At 37.6% G+C, this 23,319-nt stretch overlaps 1 protein-coding gene across 1 annotated transcript in view; it reads left to right on the top strand.

Moving 5' to 3' along the window:
- The window catches only part of LOC104465671 (receptor-type tyrosine-protein phosphatase mu-like), a gene marked incomplete at both ends in the record, with an annotated part of 113,920 nt that overhangs the window by 72,035 nt on the left and 18,566 nt on the right, over nucleotides 1–23,319 (top strand). Inside the window, 2 exons of the mRNA XM_010078808.1 lie at nucleotides 3,450–3,651; nucleotides 8,099–8,201. Of these exons, the coding sequence (XP_010077110.1) occupies nucleotides 3,450–3,651; nucleotides 8,099–8,201 (305 nt within the window). The remainder of the gene's footprint in view (nucleotides 1–3,449; nucleotides 3,652–8,098; nucleotides 8,202–23,319) is intronic.

Raw genomic sequence — 23,319 nt, 5'->3', positions numbered from 1 at the left:
TCAGCAGTTGCCTGTCATCAGGGATCGGAATGTTTTAGTTAATATAATAATGTTTTTATTGATGTTAGGCTTTATGTGTATAGAAACACACAGTGGTGAATCATCTTTCTGCATGCATGTGAGTTTTACATTGCTGAGTATATTGTGCTGTATATATGCAATTCATTCTTAAATATATATACATACATAACTTCATCAGCTGTAATGGGAGTTGTGCAGGTGTATTTGGAGGTAGAAAAGAATCGCTTGACCAGACTTTCCAAGGTAGTCAGGACTGTGCACTGAACATCAAAAGAACCTAGCATTTCAATAGTGAAGAGAATATTGAAAATAAAATAGTGGTATCTCCTTGTATGTTTATCTAATATGCCTCAAAGCAGAAATAGGGGGAGCAAAGCAATCAGTTAAATCAGAAACTTGATTTAATTAATTTTTAAGTAAAAGATACCAACAGACCGATGCAACCAAACTGGCCCTAGTTCTAAAGACACCAACTCAATCCAGTGAGGTGGCTGGGTATGAACAGACACCTAGTTGCTGGAGACTTGCTTGTTAATACTTTTTCTCCCCTGCTGTTTTCTTGTAAGCCTGAACTGTATCAGAAAGTTTTTATAAATACGACTGGCAAACTACCTGGAGGCCAACAAATATACACAGTGAATCACAGGGACATTTTACCTATTTTAAATGTATACATCAGCTGAAATATAAAAGTACACTTCAGATATATTTTATCTAACTGAAGTAGCTCACAGGATAGGATCCAAACAAGTTAGATGAAATTTAGGTATGTGTGTTTTATAGTTGATGTAGACTCATGATGTCTCAGTAGGCACCTTTCTGGCTGATCATTGTGCTGTCAAGGTAATGCATTCAGCACAGCTCCAAGCCACCCAAGCTTGAGAAGTGAGGTGTCTAGCTCCTGCCTACGCCTTGTTGCAAGCCAGAGCATACACAAAGAGGCATCTAAGCCTTGGCTTTGTGTACATCAACAATTCTGATCTGAAAAGTATAGCTACTAAAGCTGCTCTTATACAAGCATATGGCATATTTGGTATGTCTGTGAAAACTGTGGTGCTCGTGGCAGTCACCTTTCAGAGGATAGCCTGGCAGATGAGCACTAACTTAGTAACAGGGAGGCCTGAGTAGGGGATATTTCAGCCTGCGGGATTCCCCAATTCGTGATAATCTCCCTGCGGGGGAGTGACTCAGGCGCAGAGCCACAGCAAAGGGTGAATCCCAGCAGGCAGATGAACTTAATGTGCAGTCCTGAGTCTGCATCACTGCTCCCAGACAGAAAGCTCAATTTCACCTCTGTGTCTAGTATTTCTTACTCCAAGTGCCTAACTTTCTATGTTATTAAAAATCTCATAACTTAGTCTGTTTTCTGAGGTCAGGCATTTGTTTTTAGTGCCTGAAGGAGATAGTCTTTTAATATATGCGGTGGGAAAAACTGTCCATTGAAGTATCAGGTATTAAAGTATTATTTGCTGTTGTGAAATAAAGTGCAAATCCAATTATTTTACCAACATTTAAATTAAAAAAGCCTTTAGATGAAGAAATGATGTAATGACAAATTATACTATTTTGCTCCTCTATCACCAGTACAGGTCCACAGTTGTAGGAATAAAAGGATCAGTCCTTTGGGCAAGGTTTCATCTAAATGTGATAAAAATGACCCTCATGCTCCTTTTCTACCTGATGTTAACAATGGTGGATGTAAGAAATTAGTTTTTGTTTAAAAAAAAGTAGGAACAGTCTTACAAGTAGGCATAAAATACAGATACAATGCAAGTTCATTTTAACCAGGCAAAATACATGTTTTTTTCATGTGTTCTGCGTGATCCATGGAAGAACTTATTTAATTACAGAACATCAGCCACTTAGCTATCTAATAGCTAAACACTGCAAAAAATTTGTAAGAATCTAACATAGAATGCAGAGTCTCCAGTAGCCTGGTGTTATTTTGAATAAAACTTAAGTGATATTTTGGAAAATCCAGTTAAGAATCATAGAAATACAGAAAACAGAGCTAAAGGGAGCTGGAAGAGGTCATTTAGTTCACATATCTGCAGTAGAACTGGATCTGATTTATATAAAACACAGTTGCGATCTAGTTGTCTAACCTGGCTTTTAAAATCTCCAAAAAAAAGTTATGACGCACTCTCCCACAAACAGACATGACAACACTTATCATCAGAAAGGGAGATTCTTTGGGGCAGTATGTAACCTTAATTTCTTTACTGGTAAATGTTCAAATATTTGGTTAGTTGGGCAGCTTTTAAGGCACTTTCAGTTCAAATTATGGATGAGGAGTTGTAAAGGATCTGCCTATATCTACTGAAATAATGTCAGGGTTTATCTTGGTGGTACCAAAAAACTTATTACTGATTTTCAGCACTTTATTGATGTTATATTAGATGGGTCATATAAAAATAAATTTCACTAAGTCAGAGGTTTTAGGAAATTGCAAGTGTTTGAAGTGTGTATGCCAACACTTCAGAGTTTCTATGTAGTAAGTATCTTCTTAATTATAATGATATGGAATAAATATAGCAAAAAGAATGTCAGTTATCACTTTATGTAATAAGAGTGTTGGAATTATTCACATACAAATGAAACTTTAAAAAGGAGGGATGAATCATTTTTACTTTTTAATTTTTTAATGGATTTCTTATTTTAAAATTCTCATTACAGTGCATGGAAATTAGTAATTAATAGAAGAAATCTGGAGCAAGTTTTACTGTGAACTTATATTAACATTTCTAATGAAAACTAAAAATACCATTTGAATTAAAGAAGGAACTGAGAATACAATATACACTCTGCATATGTTACTTAACATTTTATCTCTCCTTTCCTCCGAATGAGAATCTGACCTAGGTACAATAAAATAACCTAAAAAATTCCAAATTAGAAATTACTACAGCTAAGCTTCAGACTAAAATACAAGCTTTACTCCTTTTCTGAAAAATCTGCTTCAAGCTGTCCTTATAATCTTTTACAGATAATCTTATTCAGAGCAAAGTGTAATTATAGTGAAGTCAGATGGAACTAGGGGCCACACCTTCTATTATTTGCTTATCTGGTTTTACCTGGTTGTTTTGGCTTTGTTATTGTTGCTGATCAAAACCAACAGTAAGATGAATTCAAAAAATGACACTGTTAAAGACAGCATCTTGAAGGAATTAATGTAAGCCTGAACCCATCCTTTAGAGTTGTAATCTAGCCACCTCTAAGTCTCTGTATCTATAAAAGTAATAACTCATACCAGTTATGGCTGAGTTTCTGTGTCCCTTCCTGGGATTTGGGATTTGAGGAGTATAAGAGAGTAAGATAGCTTATCATAAAATGTCTGACAGCGCATACATCAGAAGGGTTTACTGGATAAAGATGCAATCTCTGTCCATCTGCTCAAGGCAGTTTGTAACTTTCTTATTCTTTTGCAGATCACCTACAAAGCAGTCAGTTCCTTTGACCCAGAAATAGATTTATCCAATCAAAGTGGACGAGTCTCAAAGCTGGGAAATGAAACACACTATCTCTTTTTTGGATTGTATCCTGGCACTACCTACTCTTTCACCATCAGAGCCAGTACAGCTAAAGGCTTTGGACCTCCAGTCACAAATCAGTTCACCACTAAAATATCAGGTACTTGATTAAAGAATATTATTGTTTGCTTATGATAATGACATGGGTAATTCTTTTGTTGTTTATTTCTTCTTAAGGATTTAACAAGCAGCAAATGGAAAAACTAAAATACACGTTCATCCCTGAAGATGTCAAAGTGACATACATTAACATATCTGAAAAACTTCCAAGTGCTTAAATGTCTGTTCATACTTTGAAATTCCTATGCACAACTGTAACTCATCACCCAAGAAACCCTATGAATTATGTGCCTGCAGTCAGTGCCAGATGCTGTTGCAACATTTACATAGGGTTTTTTGGACATGAGGATGAGAGTTCCATTCAGAGCTTAGTCAGCCTTGACATGATTCTAAATTAGTACAGTAACGGTGCTGGAAAATCTCTTTAATGAGCCGTGAACAATTGAGAGTAGAGCAGAAATGCCATATGCCTGGTGCTCGCTTGGAAAGTGTAGCTAACTGCCAGCCTGCGTATGTTCCTAGCAGGCGTGTGGACTGAAGTGGATATGAAACTCTATTAGACAAGAGCATCAGGACTAGTGGTTTTCAGATAACAGCAGCATGACTCTGTCACTTCCGCAGATCCATGAACAATATTTTAAAGCCCTCCCAGAGGCATTTGTCTAGCTGATAGGTTGCCATACTATTACGTACTCTAAAATGCTTATGTAATTGGTGACAAAATACTTTGCAAAGTTACAGTTGAAATCCCTTTACTCTTTACTTCTCTACAGTCTTCTCAGGAATTAAACTGACAATTGAACTATGGCTCCTTGATAATATTTACAGAAAATAACCTTATCTATTTGTGTTCAACTTTGCTTTTCAGAAAGGATAAAGGAAGCCATTTGGGTACAAAATATTCTTTCTCTTTTATTCTCATTCTTTCTATTTTTCCCCATCACTCATTTTCTGTCCTCACTGGGATGGAAAAAAGTAACAAGTGTTAATCAGAAATAGAACAATTTCTTTCTTCTAATTAGAGGAAGGTAGAAATTATTGCAATGCAGGTGTCTGTAGAGAAAAAAAAAGTTGTTAATTTTCAAGTTAGAAAATTATTCTTTATAGAAAGTCTAAACATAATTACCATTTATCAGTAACAATGGGGTTAATTTTCCATCCCCTTTCCTATACTGAGCAGCAGCTTCTGTCAGAAATCAACTTCTGACATAGCAAGACTTGATATGAGTTAGGATGGCAGAATCAGCCCTTACCAGAATAAAGGAGGAGACTATGAAGAGTGGAGGAGAATCTGGGCATTTGGAAATAGTGCTGGATCTTAAATTGTTGTTCTTTTCTAAATTTGGTATGTCACCAACTAAAACTCATTAGTGTAAACAGACAATACAAGCATGCCTGTGAATGAGAGTAACCTCCAAGCTACTGTGTGGTGAGGTTCTACAAGCTGTCTTGTCTGCACCCCACTCTCTCATTACTTCATGTTAGTTACTGTACTAACAGGGAATGTTTGTGACTTGTCTTTAGGCAGTTAAAGCCAGTCTCTTGATGAATTTAAAATAGAAGAAGAATGCATACATTTTTTAGTATCACAGAAAAATCACAACTGAAATTTTAGCTGTTGAATACGATGCCCGCTTTGCAGTGCTATTGGCCTGTGAACTCATTGTCTCACTGTAAGGCTTTGAGGCTCTTGATGTGGCCAGCGCTCTCCATTTTGGAGAGATGTGGATCAAAAATGCTGAACATTCATGGATGAAAGGTTTCACTATTTTTTAGAACAGATGAGGTGGCAGCAGTTGATTCTGACCAGTTTCTGAACTGAGTCATTGCGTTTTAATTTGTCTGACTCTGGACTGCATTTTCATTTGAGTAAAATACTCTTGATTTCCTGTCTTAAGTGTTTGAGTAGTACTATTCTGTACTGTAAATAGCTGCCATATTTCGTTCTGCATTTGTGTGATTGGCACTGATGGATGAAGTGATCTGTATGGAAAAATGTACCACCAAAAGCAGAGGTTGTAGCAATGCCTGCTATCAAAATTGATGGGCACTCTGTTAGAAAACTTGTTTTCTGTTGGTTATAACTTTATTACAAGTCAGCTGTGCAGGCTGAAATTTTGTATGCTGCCTTTCATACTAAGAATTTAATCAATTTCAGGAACATGGCTGACATAATGAAAAGTTCTGGTGACCGATACATTAGTGAAGTGCTTTCAAACAGGGATTTAAATATTTAGCAAGAAGAGAGACGTTACTCTGAGCCATCACTCTGAAAATCTGTCCAGATGTGGGCAATTTGTGAATGTTTCATTTTGCCCACAAACGGTAGAAACTTGACAGAATTGCGTAGCCAGTGTCACCATAGATGACATCCCCACTATATACATTTAAGTTCTCCAAGCTTTTAGGAGCTTTGCCTGTGTGTTCGTCAGTTCAGTGTGACCCAACACAGATACGGTCTCTAAGAGCCTTACCTTTTAGCGCATCTGAGCTTTCTGCTGCTGAAGACCAGCGTGTGCAGTTGCAAAAACCGTGAACAGGAAGAGTATCTCCTCTTTTCTCTGTTTATTGATGAGCTTCTGCTTTACATGTGAGCCATGTGGAGAAGGAAGAGTGTTAACCTAGGCAGGAGAAATGTATAGGAATAGATAATGTCCAAGATATCTGTAGAGAAGATAAAAAGTAGCCAGGACTAAAAGATGGGACTGGGAGAACCACAATTCATACCCTGGATAGGGAGACAGTTCTGGTGGAGAGAGACGAAGATTAGCAGAGTGCAATGACCTAGGAGTCATAAAGTAGGAAGATTACAAGACTTGTTAAAATGTGGGCAGGAGACCAAGGACAAGAAATGGCAGAGTGTTCCAGAAACATACAGAGCTCATACAGCTTGTTGGAGGTGCAGTTACTCTGTGTTTCCCTTATTTTCAGAATGGTCAACCTGAGAATGGGGTGTTATGTGAACAAGTTCTATATATTCAAAACTGCAAAACTGAAATATGTGAAAATTTTGTCTGAATCTTTAAAGTATGCCTGTAGCCTTCTCAAAGTGGGTACCCAAATTACTTAAAATGGTTAGTCTAAATGTTTGTGCCTTGTACCCGTGATTTTAAACAGAATAAAACCATCTCCACTTACAAGGAGGTTTTTGAACATTATTTTTTTTTTTATTTGTGAAGCATTTCAAAACTGGGGAATATCAATGAAAAGCAATAAAGATGTTAATGTTTTCACAGGAGACTGAAGAGTTGTGGACAAAAGTAGTCCTTACTTGGGTATGTAGGGCAATATGGATAAAGGAAAGAGAAGTTCATACACCTTTCAAGTAGATGCAGCTACTACTGGGAAGGTGAAAAGGATTGGAAAATAACACTTGAAAGAAAGACTCACCTTGTTGGAGCTATTTAATTTTCTAGAGGAGCCTAGAAGTTGATATCACTGTTACATTAAGCGTGATATATTCTGAGTAGCTTCATCAGTATAGTACACAAGGTAACCAGTATCTGGAGGATGAAGCTAAATAAATTGAAATGCCAAACAGGTCTCCGTGTTCAACATGAAGTATAATTAGCCATTGGAAAAACCTGCTAAAGAAAATATCTTCTCCCCAACCAAATGTATTTCCTTTTTCAAGCAGAAATTAGTTTAGGGAAGTTCACTGCCCTGCATTTTTCCTGTGGTCAGAAAAAATCATTGCAGTGACCACTTTTTGCTTCTATAGCTTTTAAATCTCTTAATTGTGTATCATCATTAAAAACTGGAAAATAAGAATACAACAGGCTACTAAACAACCAATTAGCTGAGCAGCCTTCCATCCAATGTAATGATAAAAATGCGACTACATGATAGCACTGAAAAAAGTAGCAACAGTAAAAGACAACAACTGAGGCGTTGTTTGTTTTAATCACAACTGTAAGTCCTTAATGAAGACACGGTTTGCAAAAGTGCTGTTGAGTGTGGCTTCAAACTAAAATAAGCTGTCATGCTGATAATCCTGCTTCATTATTGTAAATTATGTCTGTGCTGGACAATAGACCCGGGACAGTTACAGCACTAGTTTAAATCCCAGGAATGACAAATTCTGAGAGTGTATCCTAATACCACTGAGAAAGCTGTAGTCACTTCAGCATGCACGTTTACAGATGCTCTTCTTGAGATAACTTTTAATTTCCCAGTCATGGATTCTCAATACTTTCTGCAAACTTACCCCTACCAGTATCTGTTTGCTGTCTTGAAATTGGCAGTGAGCTGGGATTTCTTTGTTTGGGTTTTTTTGTGGTTTTTTGGTGGTTTTTGGTGTTTTTTTTTTCCCTGGAGTTATTTAACCGTTGTCTCACAGTTGTAACAGAAAGCATCTTAGACCTGCAATATTGTCTTTATATTTAAAGAAGTCTTTAAAATTACCTTTTCAAATAAAGATACTGCTGCTTGAAAGAAGAAAAACAGGAATAATGATTATTTTTGCTTCTTTTCTTTTCTTACTCTAGCACCCTCTATGCCGCCGTATGAACTTGAAACACCTTTGAATCAAACTGACAGTACTGTGACAGTCTTGCTGAAACCTGCACAGAGCAGAGGCGCTCCTGTCAGGTACTGGGGGAAAAATCTTTATAAAATTAAAACCAAATTGATTAATTTCTTGAACATGTTTTCTGGGGATTTTCTACACAGTAATCAGTGTCTAAATTCATGTCTGTATTAGCTCTAATTAAATTAAATAACTGAAGAAAATGAAAGTGCTTTGATGTTGAGTGTTCGTGTATTGTTTAAAGGATTTGATCCAGATGCAAGTGGCTTGTTCTTTGAAGATAAGGAACAAAGCCATAGTTCTGTTGTGTGGGTGGCTTCTTTAAGGTAATTGCTTACTGCAGTGTTATAAGTTCAAGGGCATATCACATTTTTTATGCTGAGCTACTGTCTGTAATATTCACTCTTCTTGTTTACTTCACAGATTTAAGATAATCAACTCTTAGTAAGTTGGCCAGTTTAAACAATATGTACTGTAACATTCATAAAGTATTTACATCTAATTGACCGTGACAGCAGAAACAGAAAAAAAATCAACCTGTTAAACCAGTAGCTCATATTCTTTTGCGTTATATATATAGTACCCAGTAATGAATGTGCAGTTTGCAGAGGTTTATTTCACCACCAGATACATGGTACTGTGTGAGTCCTTCATTGATTAGAATAAAAGGTGCCTGCTTTTCAGTGAAGAAAACAGAGGAGTGGTTGGATTATTTTGCATGAGAACTAGTAATGAGCTCAATACTCTGAATAAAAGAAAACACAGATGAGGGAAATGCAGAATTTTCAGATATTTAGGATGTTTTTCCTTTTGCCTAATCGTATAATCAAAAATGGTTAATTCTTTTGTTACTGTAGGAAGAGTTTCCACCTATAGTAAACGACTATCAATTGTTTTCATTGTGATGCTAAGGTTTTTGGTAATTTCAGTTTGTCTGGGAAATACAGATCTGGTATATGCATAAATGAAAATAAATGTTCTTTGGGTTTCTTCAGAATATTCAGTGTTTCATATAATTAGGTTTTTTTACTATGCAAGATACTAATTGTTGTGTTATATGTTATATGTATGTAGGTCTGCATTTAAGAAATGCCATCCTGTGGGTTATTCAGGCAACTTTTTAAAAAGAAAATGTAACACTTTTGGGAAGTCTGAACCAGCTGACCAAAAAACAGAAAGCAATTAAAGCAGATTTAATGAAACTGTTTGATTTAGCAGATTAGATTAGAAACAAAATGATTTGATGTTTGTCTTACTTTATCTCACAGAGCTATAGTTTAATCCTTCTGAATTCAAGCATCTGGATAAAAATAATACCAGTTGGAGTAGTTGTTTAAACACAAACATATTAGACCATTAATTTAAAAATAGTTTAATTCCTTTTATCTGCATCATGAACTAAAGATGACTGACTCCTATAGCAGTAGTGACACATCAGAAACTTCACTGACAACATGAAGGAGCTAGTTAGGAGATTAAAGTGTGCCAAATAAGGGGATGAGTGGTTAGGAAAATAGGAGGAGAGACTTAAAGTAGCATGAAGGTATAGCCAACTGACAGATGAACACACAGCAGCAAATTTACCGAGGTCCTTTGCAACAGGTCTTAAAATAAGATGAATGCTGACTGCAAACACACAGTGTAAATGCTGAGTGAAACAAAGTGAAAATTCAAGTAAGAATTTCTTAATATTTTTACCATTTCATTGTGCATTACGCTGTCAAGCACACTGTAGTTGCATAATTTGCAGAACACATTCTGCATATGGATTTTATAATCTTAATCTGTATTCATTGGGAGTTAGAAGTTTAGTCTTACTGCATTTATGCACACCACTAAGCAAGATGCCTTGTCTATTGATTCTGCTACAACTACCGGCCTGGTTAATGCAGATTTTCGAAACTGCACTAAACTTGCAGTGTAAATGATTGTTGTTGTTTTATTGATCAACACATCAGCCATGTCACCTAAAATTCTTTAATTCCTGAAGTGCATAAGGAGAACACAAATTCTACCATTCAAGTCAACAAAGCTAATACCTGAGGTCATTCAGAATTCCAGCTTTTTTCTGTGGTTAAATTCTTTTTCTCTACTTAAACTTGAAAAATCCAGGTATCTTATGCCTTATTTAGAATCTGCACACAACCATGACAACATAAAAGGAGAGAAAGGACCATGCTGATTGTTTAAATGTTGATTTACAAAGCAGACTTGATAGAAATGTTCAGGAAGCTCTGTTTACAGTGATAAAGTACACATTAATCATGAAGGCCAAATGGCATTCCAGGTTGTTTTAGAATTCCTAAGACTGGACAAGATTAAAATGTGTTTTGACAGAGTTTTAATACAACAAATACTGCTTTCTTTGTCTTCAATTTCAGTCCAGCATGGTTTATGGCTGTTTCTGTGTTTATTTCAAGGAGATTATTTTGGAATTATATATGTTTAAAGCAGTAATGCATTCATTAATGACAAATGTATGCACTTCTTTAAGAGCTGGCTAAGCTATTTTGATTTTTAGAAAGATTGTAATTTTCAAAGCTTTTTTTTTAATTTAAGATGATGGCTCTGTGGAAATTGTGTAATGTATGCCTTATTGTGGATATTCTTTTTTTCAAAGATGTGTCAGATAAGAATACAGTTTTAAAGAATTTGCATGAAAAGCATAAAAATACAAATATTTTTTTCTGTAAGGGCTCTTCAACATCTGTTGAGGGAGTCACTCTTCCAAGGCAGTATCATTTGTATCTTTTGCTTCTTCAGGGCAAGTTACCGTAAAGTTTAAAAGACCCTGGGGCCAGATTATTGGCAGGGACGTAGATTGGTCAGTTCCATTTACTTCAACTAAGGAATGCTAATTTATTGCAAAGGTCTGGCTCATACACAGGAATGAAAAATGTAATGCTTGGTGACTGCATGTATTTAGTGTTATTTATATATTCGTCTATGTTAGAAAGAGCTTTAGATTGCTTGCTGCATTCCATTATAAAAGCTTCTTGTCACCTCCTCTGGAAAAGTTTTCCTGCAAGCTTTTAGCTTCAGCAGGGAGAAGCAAGTTTTCTTTGTCGCGTAGATTTCCATTCAGTCTTACCATGATAAAGGTTGAGTGTTTCCATGTCTTTTATCTCATTTACGTAATCAGCAAAATGCTGTCACCATAACACCCTCCTCCCGCTGTTCTGTGCCACATCCACAAAAAGCCTTAAGAGTAAACATCACAAAGATTTTGGCCCAGATAACACCGGAACCACCTGGTGGTAGCAAGCACTCTGGGAGCAGCCAAGTGGGGAAAGAAGCAAGAAAAATAAGAAAGAAGGCAAGACCACCCAGGCTACTCTGCCTCTTGGTCTCTTTCTGGTATTACATTACAGAGCTTGGGTCAGCTGGATTTGCCCCATTAAATCCTTCTAATCAGTTAATGGCCCATTCAGACACCCTTTCTGCTCTTAGAGGCACCACAGACAGTTGGTACTTTCCTCTTCCAGGCTGTCACCGCCCTGTGAGCCCAATACTCGACAGTTAGGATGCCAGAGTACTTCCTGCACTAACTGTGTAGGATCAGTCCTGCAGCACCTGGGGCTGTAAAGCCCAGACAGGATGAGGAGAGAGAGAACTGCAGCAATTGTCAAGTAGTATAATTTAAAAGTACCTTGAGGAAAACATGCAGAAGGAAACCACACACAAATAAACTTTCAATTATGTGATTTGAAAGCTGAAACGAGTGCTAGAGTGAAGGCAGTCTGTGTACTCTCAGTTCATCCCCTTTATCATCAGTGTGCCCAGCGTCTCCATGCAGGTTAGGTGCCCTAAATAAGAATTCTACTGGGAAAATAAAGCAAGTATCTCTTTACTTGAAGTGCTTAACTTTGAAACGTATTTTTAATCTCCCTTCCCTGGATAAGTATTGTATATTGTATTTCAGCCCAAAAGGCTATATTAAGTATTTTGAAGTGCAGCTGAAAACTACTGTAGAAATTTCAAACTACATGTTGTCTAAAGCGATAAGCACTCCTTTCTACTACTTCATCAGGTAGACACTTCATAATGTGTTCAGATTGTCTAAATTCCACAGAGGTTTGCATTTCTTATTGGCCTGATCCAGACCTTCAAAGGCACCCGGTAGATACTAAGTTCATTGTCCCGGGTGGAATTAAGGCCATCTGCACATAGTCCCTGGGATTGGAACAGCATGATTGAAAGGAAGATGCTTGGTGTAACTTTTGTCAGCCTAAGTCCAGGGAGTACTTCAGATGTGGTGCTTAGGGACATGGTTTAGTGGGTTAGGTGGTGTGGGTTGTCAGTTGGACTTGATGATCCTTGAGGTCTTTTCCAACCTTACTGATTCTATGATTCTGTGATTATTCTGTATGTGACTTACCCATCTCAACTACACTCATACTATAATGATTCTTAAATGAATGACAGAGGACACCTAATTCCTACCCACTGACTAGCAGCAGGAAGGAGTAAATTAAACCGAGGTAGTCACCTTTGAAAGACAAAGACTTGTATGTAATGCAGCAGTTCCCCACTGGAACCACTGTGCGCTGCACACGAAGCAGAAGTCACAGTTCCCTTTCCATCCCTGCCACACAGGGTAGGAGGATGTGTCTTAGGGCCCCATCCCTTTGCGTCACCATGACTGAGGATCAGCCTTCTACATGTCTGGCCATCTCTTCTGCTTTGTCACTGTGTCTAGTCACTTTCTCATAGCCTGACAGCAGAAGTTTGCATTCCTTGTGCCATGTCAGCTAGGTCATGCAATGCTGTTCAGGCGCTTCCATATGAAGAAATTGGATCTTCTGAAGCCTGAGAGACCTTTTGCAGGACCTTCCAATCTGACAGGCAGCCTTCCAGAGAAGCCACTATCTACCTGTGTTCTTAAGGTAGTTCTTAAAACTTACCATCTTCACAAAAAACACTCACCTGATCAAGAGATCAGCAGATTAAATTGTTTCACTGGCAATCAAGAAATCTCAATAAAAGCTAGCAAGCTAGCCAGGCTCTTTGGAAACTCAGGGCAGAGATCATTGGAACTCAAAAAGCAGCAGGGCTTCAAGCACTCTGAATACAAAAGTTTGGGGATATTTTCCGTAACCTTGGAGAATCACAGAATCACACAGAATCACAGAATGTTAGAGATTGGAAGGGAGTTCGAAAGATCATCTAGTCCAATCCCCCTGCCGGAGCAGGAACACCTAGATCAGATCACACAGGAACGCATCCAGGCGGGCTTTGAATGTCTCCAGAGAAGGGAAACCACGCGGCACTCACATTGCTGTTGTGACTACATGGCAGCCACAGGGCTGTGCCTCAAAGTTGCAATCCACTTCTCAGAGAAGAAAGAGGTACTGATATCTCAGTCTGATTTTCTATGTTGCATGGTAAGAGTGCAGCATTAATTCCCATGCATGAATTATGGAGTCAGACATTGTAAGTATAATTATAAATTCAGGATAAGTGAACAAATGAGTTTTGAAATGGGAGAATGCTGATTTGCACAATAAGAGACGTGTTAGCATTCAGTGTGGGCAAAAACATGGCAACAACACATGCAAATAAAAGCATCTGTATTTTTAGCTCTGTCCTCTCACAATTCCTGCCTAGCACATTATGTAATGCTAGCATGTTATTGTGATTTCCTTCTATTCTCAGTGACATTACATGGTAATGCAGTAATGCAAAAAAAAAAGAAAATCTCATGTAGGCACAGCTGAGGAGAGAAAAATCAAAACTGTGCATTAACCGACAGAGATTTGGAAAGCTTCACAGTAAAATGAAAAGTGAACTTCGGCCTTTCAAGAGCTCACTGATAAAACAGTCTAGATATTTTCTGTATTTATGATAAAGAAATGGCTATATTGAAATAATGTTACTATGCATGTTCAAGTAGCATTACTAACTCACTAGTATTCTGAAGTGTCATGTTCAAAATGCAGCCTTTTGAAATACTGTGAGACCACAAGATCTGAAGAACACGAGGGAACTTACTGTCCCTTCTTTAATTTGCTTGCCACAACCATCCTTTCTATTGCTAACGGGTCTGTAAACATAAAGACTTGAATTGTATGCTGTAGGGTCAGCTCTTGCCTGCAAACTGTATTTCTAAATCATAGTTTTACAACCTGTAAGGCAGCCAGTAAACTTGTTTGAGGATTTCTGTGATACAGAAGGGATGGGGTTTTATTAATGCCCATAATTGTCACTTCTTTATAGCAACAAGTATAATTATTTACAGCAAAGGGTCAACTTTGGTTTCATTGAGGGAACAGTACAATAATTGCTTATGCTGTAAAAATGCTGTAATTCTTTTTTGTTATGCAGTAGAACCTGTCTGTGGATTTTTACTGCGACTTGAGTTAGAATTTATGGTACATGTTGCCTGGGCATGCATGGTGCAGTTTCACATGGGTGAAATATCAGAAATTTCCATGGTCTTTTTACTGTGACTTCTCACATAGTCCCTGGGTAAAAGGAGCATTGATTCTCGATTCCTTTGAATAGTAATTTGTGTCACTGAGAACCTAGCACATAATGCTATCTCTCATTTAGAAATGTGATTAATAAAAATTAATCTGTGATAAATAAAGCAAGCTAGAGCAATTCCAGAATAAAAGAGAGAATAGATTATTCCATGTCTCTGAAGAGATTATTTTTTGGTTTCATAACTCACCAATACTTTCTCAGGGGTTTTGGTTATAATTAACAACTGAAAAATTTGCTGCACTGTTATGAAGCTCCACTTTTTTTAGGTTTTTTTTATACCTTCCTTCTACATGCTGACCTTAAGTAGGATGCAGTGGAAACCATATCTTTGCATATTTCTTAATGATAGTCTTCTCTGTATTGCTTACCTCTCATTCTGACAAGCATGGTAGTCCAGTTCAGCTAAGCTAGTTCTCGACTAGCATTCTTTGGACCTCTGGGTTTTTCCACTCTCTCTGATGAAGGCTGAAGTCCAGCAGCTATTCAACTGGTGAATCATAAACTCCTGGAACTCATACCCTGTTTTGCTGGCTCTGGACCACCAACTTCAGTCAGAATTGATAAAACATGTTTTTCTTAAATCTACATCCTAAATTGAATAGCTCAGTCTCCGAGCGTGCAAGGAACAGAACCGTGTTATTTTTCCATGATCCCTTCCCAAGGAATGGCTACTCAGTGCTCATCTCAGCCTACTTAAGTTCAGACTCCGGGCAAGTATAGTTACTAGTGAATTTTGTATGTCCTGTACTGCTCTCTGGTATTGAGGCCAACTGGCTGAAAGCGTGTTCATACTGCTGAGCTCCCAGGCCCAATGACCACCTACAGACTGACAGTTGGGAACTGACTCTTAATTCAGGTCTAGAAATTTTGGGGAGGGTGGTAGCTGGCTGGTGCCAAGCCCCTTTGCAGACCTTTCAGACCATTTAACAAGGAAGGACAATGTTACATTTCTTTAATCTCCTGTTACACGTGCATCTTAAATGGATTTTCGGCAGCTGGATGTTAACAAGCCTGAGCCACCAGCCTGTTTTAAAGTATCACTATGTTCTCAGTAAACGGGTAGAAACCTTTACTACGAGCACATAGTTCCTCAAGCTCTTCCTAGGCAAGCGAGAGACCTGAAGTCCTTGTTCTGGTTTCACATGTCTTTTAATGTGTTTGGTTTAGATGGTTGTTGAATAAAAACAGAAATAACACACAGAGTTAAGGAGAGTCTCTTTTTGTTTAGACAGGTTCCTTCATGAATGCTCTCCTCGTTCTCTGGTTCTTGTATTTCTGCCTACATGCTAAGCCAGCCTCAGCAGGAGACCACAGTAGTGCTGCTCAGGTGGCTGAAGGGTGGGAGCAGCACGATGAAAGCCTTTGCAGTTGAAAACTGTATTGAACCCTGGCCTCCAGTTACTCAGAACATGCTCAAGTTGTTAGGATATTGTGGAAAAAGCTGGCATGACTGTCGCATCTCTCATAAGACAGCTCAGACATTTGTATCCTATAACAGATGTAGACCTATGCAGTAAAGCCCCAAATAAAGTGCCTTTCAGGTCTGTAAATGTAAGCATCTGCTTCTGGCTGAGTTTAGGTAGTTCCTCAATTGTGGGCACGTTCATCGCTCCATAGAGACAGTGTGAGAGGTACAATCCTACTTTCATCTCAAGAGTAGCGGTCTGGAGTTGTAAAGAGATGTGTTTCTCTCTCCCACTGAGGGTGTAGGGAGCTCAAGTGTATTTCTGTGCATTTGCCTTGAGAGAGAGAGGTGTTTAATTTAGGGACCATAATGAAAGAGTTATGAACATGTCTGGAAATTGCTGCATTGAATGATTTTAAAAAGTGTTCTCAGCATATACATGCCTGAGTTCAAATGCAGAATTACCAGAGCACTTCTTTAAAATGTAAGAAAGTGGCACAGTTGCCCAGCGTTTACTGAGATATGGCAGGGTTTTGGTTTAATTTTACTCTGCGGTGGAAGGATTGAAGCGGGGGGGGCGGGGGAGGGAGGCCGCTGGTATGTGGTCAGCTACATTTCCCCGAGTGGTTGTTGAACAGGATTATGTGGGGATGTACTTTCTGGAGACATTTTAAAGTCATTTTCTGATGACGCGTATCACAGTAGCTGTATGTTAGTTTGTAGCCACGCTGCTGAGTGACCCGTTCTGAATTCCTGTAAAACTACCGTTAGGAATTGTCAGGCACGTGTAACCCACTGCAGTCTCTCAGAGCTTTCACTGTTGATCTCCCTGTGTATTATGCATGTGTGCATCCCATATCCTTAATGTCAGTGTGAAATTAGATTTTCCACTGTGGCTTATCATCTCACTACAGTACTTTTGTTTTTATAGAGGTTTGAATCTCATCAGTATTTTTGCTCCCAAGTGCTGGATGCCTAAGTGAGATGTCCCAAGTGAAAAGTGTGGAGTCACTTTTGGTGATTGTTCACCCATTTGACTAAATAAGCACTCGAGTCAGTCTTGCAGGTCATATTGGAAGCCATAGCTGCTTGGGCCATGTTAGTACTGAAGCCTTGGCAACGTTGCACATCAATCTTTCTATGCTTTAGCCCTGTCATATGCTTTATATTTTTTGTGGTTCTTGAAGATTCAGTTGCTTTTTCTTTTTGTAAGTATTTAAATTAACTATGTATTTTTAAGTGGCTCACAAGAGCTCTAAACCAGTGTCTGTGACGTAAGGACATGTTCATTGTGCTGTGTTGTGAAGTACTGAATTATCAGCTGAGAGGTGACCCAATAACATTCTGCATGTTTTGTTTATAGATATCAAATATCAATATCACACATTATGATCCATTTGGCAGTAAAAGTAGATCCTGCCTTCAGCTTTGGAATGGAATGCTACACAGAAAATATTGAATAACCTTTAGGATTAACCTCCTACAAATAGGATGAGACGTAAAGTTTGCATTTTATGAGCTAATAACAAGGATGCATGTTGTAAGATTGAGGAGCATTTTTGGAAATAACAGAGGAGAAGAAAATGTGTATTGATGGCTTGTGGTATCGCTGTGAGTCATCAAAGCATGGCGTGACAGTGAAATAGGCAAATAGACTGTACACAGCAGGTGGGGTTTCCAGCAGAGGTGACAATCTGTAAATCCCATTGTACAAGACACTGGCAGGACCTTGTGAACTCCTGTGCCTAGTTACGATCTACCAAGAAGTACGAATTTACTGGCACCACAGCAGCAAAGAGTTATGGCATAAATGATCAGGCAGTTGGCAAACCTGTCTTACACGTGCAGGGACTGAGAGGACTAGACTTGTTATCCAGTTAAGGCCAAGAGAAGACACAGTGGTTTTCTAAAAATGCATCAGAGGAAAAAACTTCGGAGAGGGAAAAGAACAATTTCAGTTCAGAGAGCATGTAAATAAACAGTTCATGTATAAAGTCTCTGTCCAGTGGTGAACTGAAGCTCTGAAACAGGTACAGGTATAAACATCAGGAAGGTGGTACTAGATAAATTTATAGAAATAATTATGTGATAATGTATTGTGTGTGATTTAGTCACACAGCACTGTGGTGCCAAAAGTCCCTTTTCAGTTTTATGTACATGCCAAGCCCCAAAAAAGCACGAGCTTTTGTCAAGATGCTCACAGACTAGAGTTGTCTTCATCAGGGAGACAAAATTCAGCAGGGTTTTTCTCATAATTTAGGTTACAACACAGAAGTAACCTGGACCATTTTAGTTGCTTTTCCCATAGATTCTTTGACAATGGTGCATTTTCATACTGCTGCTGACCTTAGAATTTTTCCTTCCGGCATTGTGGGTTTTGAGCAAGTTTATATGAGCCCTTTACTTACTAGCAAATACTAAATGGCTGCATTAAAAAGATTCTGTTGCTAATGCATAAATATATGTCAGGAGGACTGTGGTTTCCAGGACAAAGTAATTTTGGGAGAGTTCAAATAATATTTGATTGACCTGTTCTGTGTGTACTGAAGTATTTTGATCATGTATTGCAAGCAAACAAGTGAATGTTTTTATTTGATATTAAGTAGCATTAAAGGAGATGAAAGAATAAAGAGGAATGCTACATGGAAAGGAAGAAAAGCTGTAGATGTGCTCTTAATGAAACACTGTCGTTTCCCATACTGGATGCTGAAAGAATATTCATTTTGCTGAACATTAACATGGAAACTTTCTTTCTGTTACACTGCCCATTTAAGCAGGAAAGGAAGTCACTGGCATTTACAAGCATCATGACTCTAAAGCATTGCTAAGTAAAAGCTAATCTGCTCAACTGGATTACATTAAATGACAAAAAGAAACATTAGAGTCACTTACTGGGCTCTACAACTGAAAGCAGTAACTCTTTAGTCGGGAGCAGTATAAATGCCTCAGCCTAAAACAGTCTCAGAGAGTGGTAGGACAGATGTCTAAGACATTACAAAAATATTGAATTTAGGGAGAAATTACCATAGAGAAATCAGACGAGGTTGAATGACTTAACCATGTTCTCACATCTAGAGTTGAAGCAGTTTTCAAGATTAGTCTCACAGGCTAGTAGAAGCACAAGGCCAGAATCTCATCTGTATTTAGCAGCAGTGCTAATCCTGAACTGTGCAGAATCTTTTATCTATGGCCAGATTTCCTGTGGGAAGAGCTGTACAATGTCATGCTGCCGAGGTTTCTATGCCACCTAATCCTAGCAGAGTCGTTCCCACTGTAGGGAGGAGGAAGAGTTATACCTTCACTAACAGAATAGAAGGTCAGCCTTGTATTTATCCAGAGAAGTCCTGAGAAACTGGGGACAATGCCACAAAAACTGTTTTTCTGTATCTGCCTGCATCATTCTGCACTGCTGATTAAAGTGACCTGCAGAGCCTTTTTGTAGAGAAGAAAAGATGAACATAGACAATAATCTCTGTTTCCAAATGGCTGGAACAGGACCACTGCATTTAAGTTGTGGAAAGAGATGGTATCACTGGGAGATGAGAATTTTGTTGTGCTTATTTTTGCTGTGGTCCTGCTCTCCCAAGCAGTCAGCAGAAGAAAATACCTGTGCCTTGTGTTTCTTAAGTAATAACACTAGGCTTTTCAATTGCAACTGAAGCACAGGCACATGCTGCTTTCCACCAGGTCTCCCATGAAAGCATAGCATCCAGTAGAGGTAGGAAATGGACAAATGAGACAACAGCGTAAACCACTGCAGCAGATCTGTTTGAGCTCGTCTCTCCGTGCTCCATGTTGTATCTCCTAGTCAACTAGATTTAAAACTTTATATCCTTTGTGAGTGCTTTAATGACCAGTAAACAGTTTTCAAGCTTTGAATCAAAAAACCTGTTGAAGATGGCTTGTATATTCATTGAGCTTCCTCAGCAAATATTTTTCTTTCTGTGCTGCACATAAGTCAGCAGGTTGCAGAGCATTCTTGAAAAAGGGAGAAAGTGATCATTCTCCCTCTACTTACAAACCACTCATTTTTAATGCATCTATTTGCTTAATTCACCAGCTCGATTCAGTAGTGAGTATTCAGTGCACAGCTTTGTAGAACTTAGATCTCATTCTTTTAGTGTTAACATTGTGTCATTAACGCATTAGCTAATGTCCTACTCTAAATACTACTTCTTCATTTCTGTGTAGTGTCCAGGCTCCCTCATCAATTTGCCTGTGCATATTATTTTGCATTCATAAATAAGAGCTGTGCAACTTGTCATAGCTACACACATGAACATTATTATTTGCACAGTGTCCCCATGTCATAGACGCTCTCCAGGGCACAGTCACACCATTGCAGGAGTTTATGATTGACCAGAAAGTATTGAAATAGAGTATTGCTTACGTGTAATGAGTTTTTGTTAGTAGAAGTGATTTTTTTTTTAATTTGTAAACCGCTGAAGATATTGCAGTGCATCTGCAGATCTTTATGTTGCAATTTTAAATCTATTAGCTGTATGTTTGTTTTTTCTTACCTTTTGCAAACTGTGCATCTCCAGGAATTATCAGAGAACAGAATGAAAACTACTGCTCTAACATGCAGCATCAGATATAATAAGCATACGTTGAGGTTTGAATACAGGAGAAGGAAAATTGGTGCATCTTACTATTTATGTATGGATTTAGATCTGAGGAAATCTTCCTGTTCTTTCTGACCATCACATTATTTCTCAAAGTATTTTTTTCCAGTATTCTCATATTTTATCTTTATGTAACTACTGATCTTCTTAAGGGATATTCAGGAAGAAATTGGTGGCTTGCAGGTGGCCCTGGATATCTTTGAAAGTAGAAATGACTCAGGCAGGCACTTGCACAAAGACTGCCTCTTATTCTGTTACTCCATTCCTTTTAATTCCACTGCAGTGTTTTATCATATTATATCCAGCAACTCTGAACATTGTAGAATGATAATAACATAGTATAGTATTCCTTAATAAATATTTGAATCTCAGAGTAATTTGTTTGAAATTACATAACACAACACTTCATCACATGTAGATTTAAAGGACTAGTAATGTCCCTGTCAGGTGGCAGTCTGCCTTTCTGTTTTCTCGGGAATCCAGGGGAACTGGTCATTCGGACCTCACTAGATCTATTTTCTGCATAACTTGTGAAGACCAGGTAATTATATTGTGTCATATTCTGCAATAAGAAAAATAATGTTGATCTGTACTCCAGTAGCATTGTGCATCAATATTTCCTCTCTCTGCAACAGATTGAAAATAAAAGATCAGCTCTGTCATGGCTTTCAGATTTGAATATTTTCTTCAGATCCCCTCTAACTTTGTTCTTTTTTAGACTAAATTATTTTAGACAGTTTTGCTTTCTTTAATTTATTTTAATCTGTGACAAGACTTTACTCCTTTTTCCATGCTTTCCAGTTGTTTAATAAATTGGCCTTGACAACCTGAAAACTGGTGAGTTAAATAGTGTAATATTGGCTTATAAAAGCACCTCACTTGCTGTACCAAGATATTTTTCTCTCATGTTTACAAACTTGTCATTTTTCTCTGTTCTTTTCAAAAAGAAATTAAGCAAAGAATATAAAGCTGATTAAGAAGCTTTGAAATGGTCTTTGGATTGTTCCCAATATCATAAATGTAAATTCATTGAAAACATGTTTTCTGGCTTGATACCAAAATATATTGCCATAGTTTCAGCAAAATTCATGGACATAAAAAACACTGTTAAAAACTTAAACCTACAAAGATTCAATTCTTCAGGCAATGAAAATCTTATTTTATGATATAAAGGCACATTTTGGCCTTCAATAATAGTTAAGATTGCTCAGTTCTTATGATTCACTACTATGCATAGGATTTCAAGGTCATATTATTTAATTTGGACTAACTTTGTGCTTTTTAACAGTCTGGTCACATTCTGTTAAATCTTTGGTAATTCATCTGACTCCACTCTCAGGTAAATCAAACAGATGAACAGAAACGTATTTATTAAGAAATCTTAAAATAATTTATAACACAATGCTGGTATTTTTTTAAAAATAATTGGCTTTCTAAGATGGTTGGACCATATCTGCTACAGTTTGGCACTGAGAAACTGCCAATCTGACCAAAACAAGTGCTTTTAGAATCAACTGCTGGTTCTTATCTTTTTTTATACTATATAAGGTGACGATGTTGCATAGCATGATGATATCTAACCTTTAATTATAGTTGTGTTGTCCTTGTGCTTGTTACAAATTTCTAGTTACTAAATTGCAATGACATCAAACAAAAATACTCAGATAAAGAAATCTTTAAATTAGTTGAGTCAAAAAAATCATCAGCAAATATCTTTCATCTTGACCTTATTTAGTTGAAATTCTATGCCTGATGTGAAGATTAATAACAGGTGGCCTTTTACGGAGCACTCAGCTTGAGTCTAATGTTCTAGTTGTTCTTTTATTATCCCAAACCTCTATAACTAAAGGATTTTTTTCACTCTGCCCTTTGTTCACAATGTGGGACTGTAATTGAGTTCATATTTCTCACACAACCTTTCAGCTGTAATTAATATTTTATTATATCAGATTTTATCACTAAATAGCCTAGCAGGAGGGTATTGAGCCACACACACACTCCCACACATGCGTACACACACAAAAGTGATAGGGACTTACGGCTGCCAAGCAGATTCCATGTAACGAGTCATGGTTGAGAGAATACAAAATGCATTTATGGTGCCCAGCTAGTATTACAAAGCAATTTAAGACTGATCTTATCCTGATCAAACCAGGACAAAGAGAAATTAAATTTACAAGAATGAAATATTCAGCACTGTGTTATTATGTCAAACATGGCATCTAACAAAAATTGGCTGTGCAAGACCAGCTATTATCTGTTTTCATTATTATATTTTATAAGCAAGAATGGTTTAGGTCATATGCTTTTTGTACTGAGATTTACACACTGTTGTCTGAGCTTTGCTAAGCATGAACACCTCCACAGCATGACAGATGTAAAAATCTGACCATTTAAGTTGCTACGCTATTTGTTCTTTAAACTGGAATAAACCAAAATGCCTTCCTTTCACTGCATTGCGTACCAAGAGGTTTTTTTGTTACTCTAAACTGTTCTGATGGAAAAAAGGTGCTTTTAATACAAATCTTGAAAGATGGAGACAGTCTTTGTCATATGTATAATTGTAAACAAGATTGGAGAGGAATGTTTCTTAAACCTAGATAACTTTGATGATCAGTGGTTTTCATTATAAAAACCTCCCACATAATTTGGGACTAACTGGCA

This window comes from Pterocles gutturalis, unplaced genomic scaffold (assembly GCF_000699245.1).
Source record: "Pterocles gutturalis isolate BGI_N339 unplaced genomic scaffold, ASM69924v1 scaffold17578, whole genome shotgun sequence".
Lineage (NCBI taxonomy): Eukaryota > Metazoa > Chordata > Aves > Pterocliformes > Pteroclidae > Pterocles > Pterocles gutturalis.
This window is presented reverse-complemented; position numbering and strand designations above follow the sequence as displayed.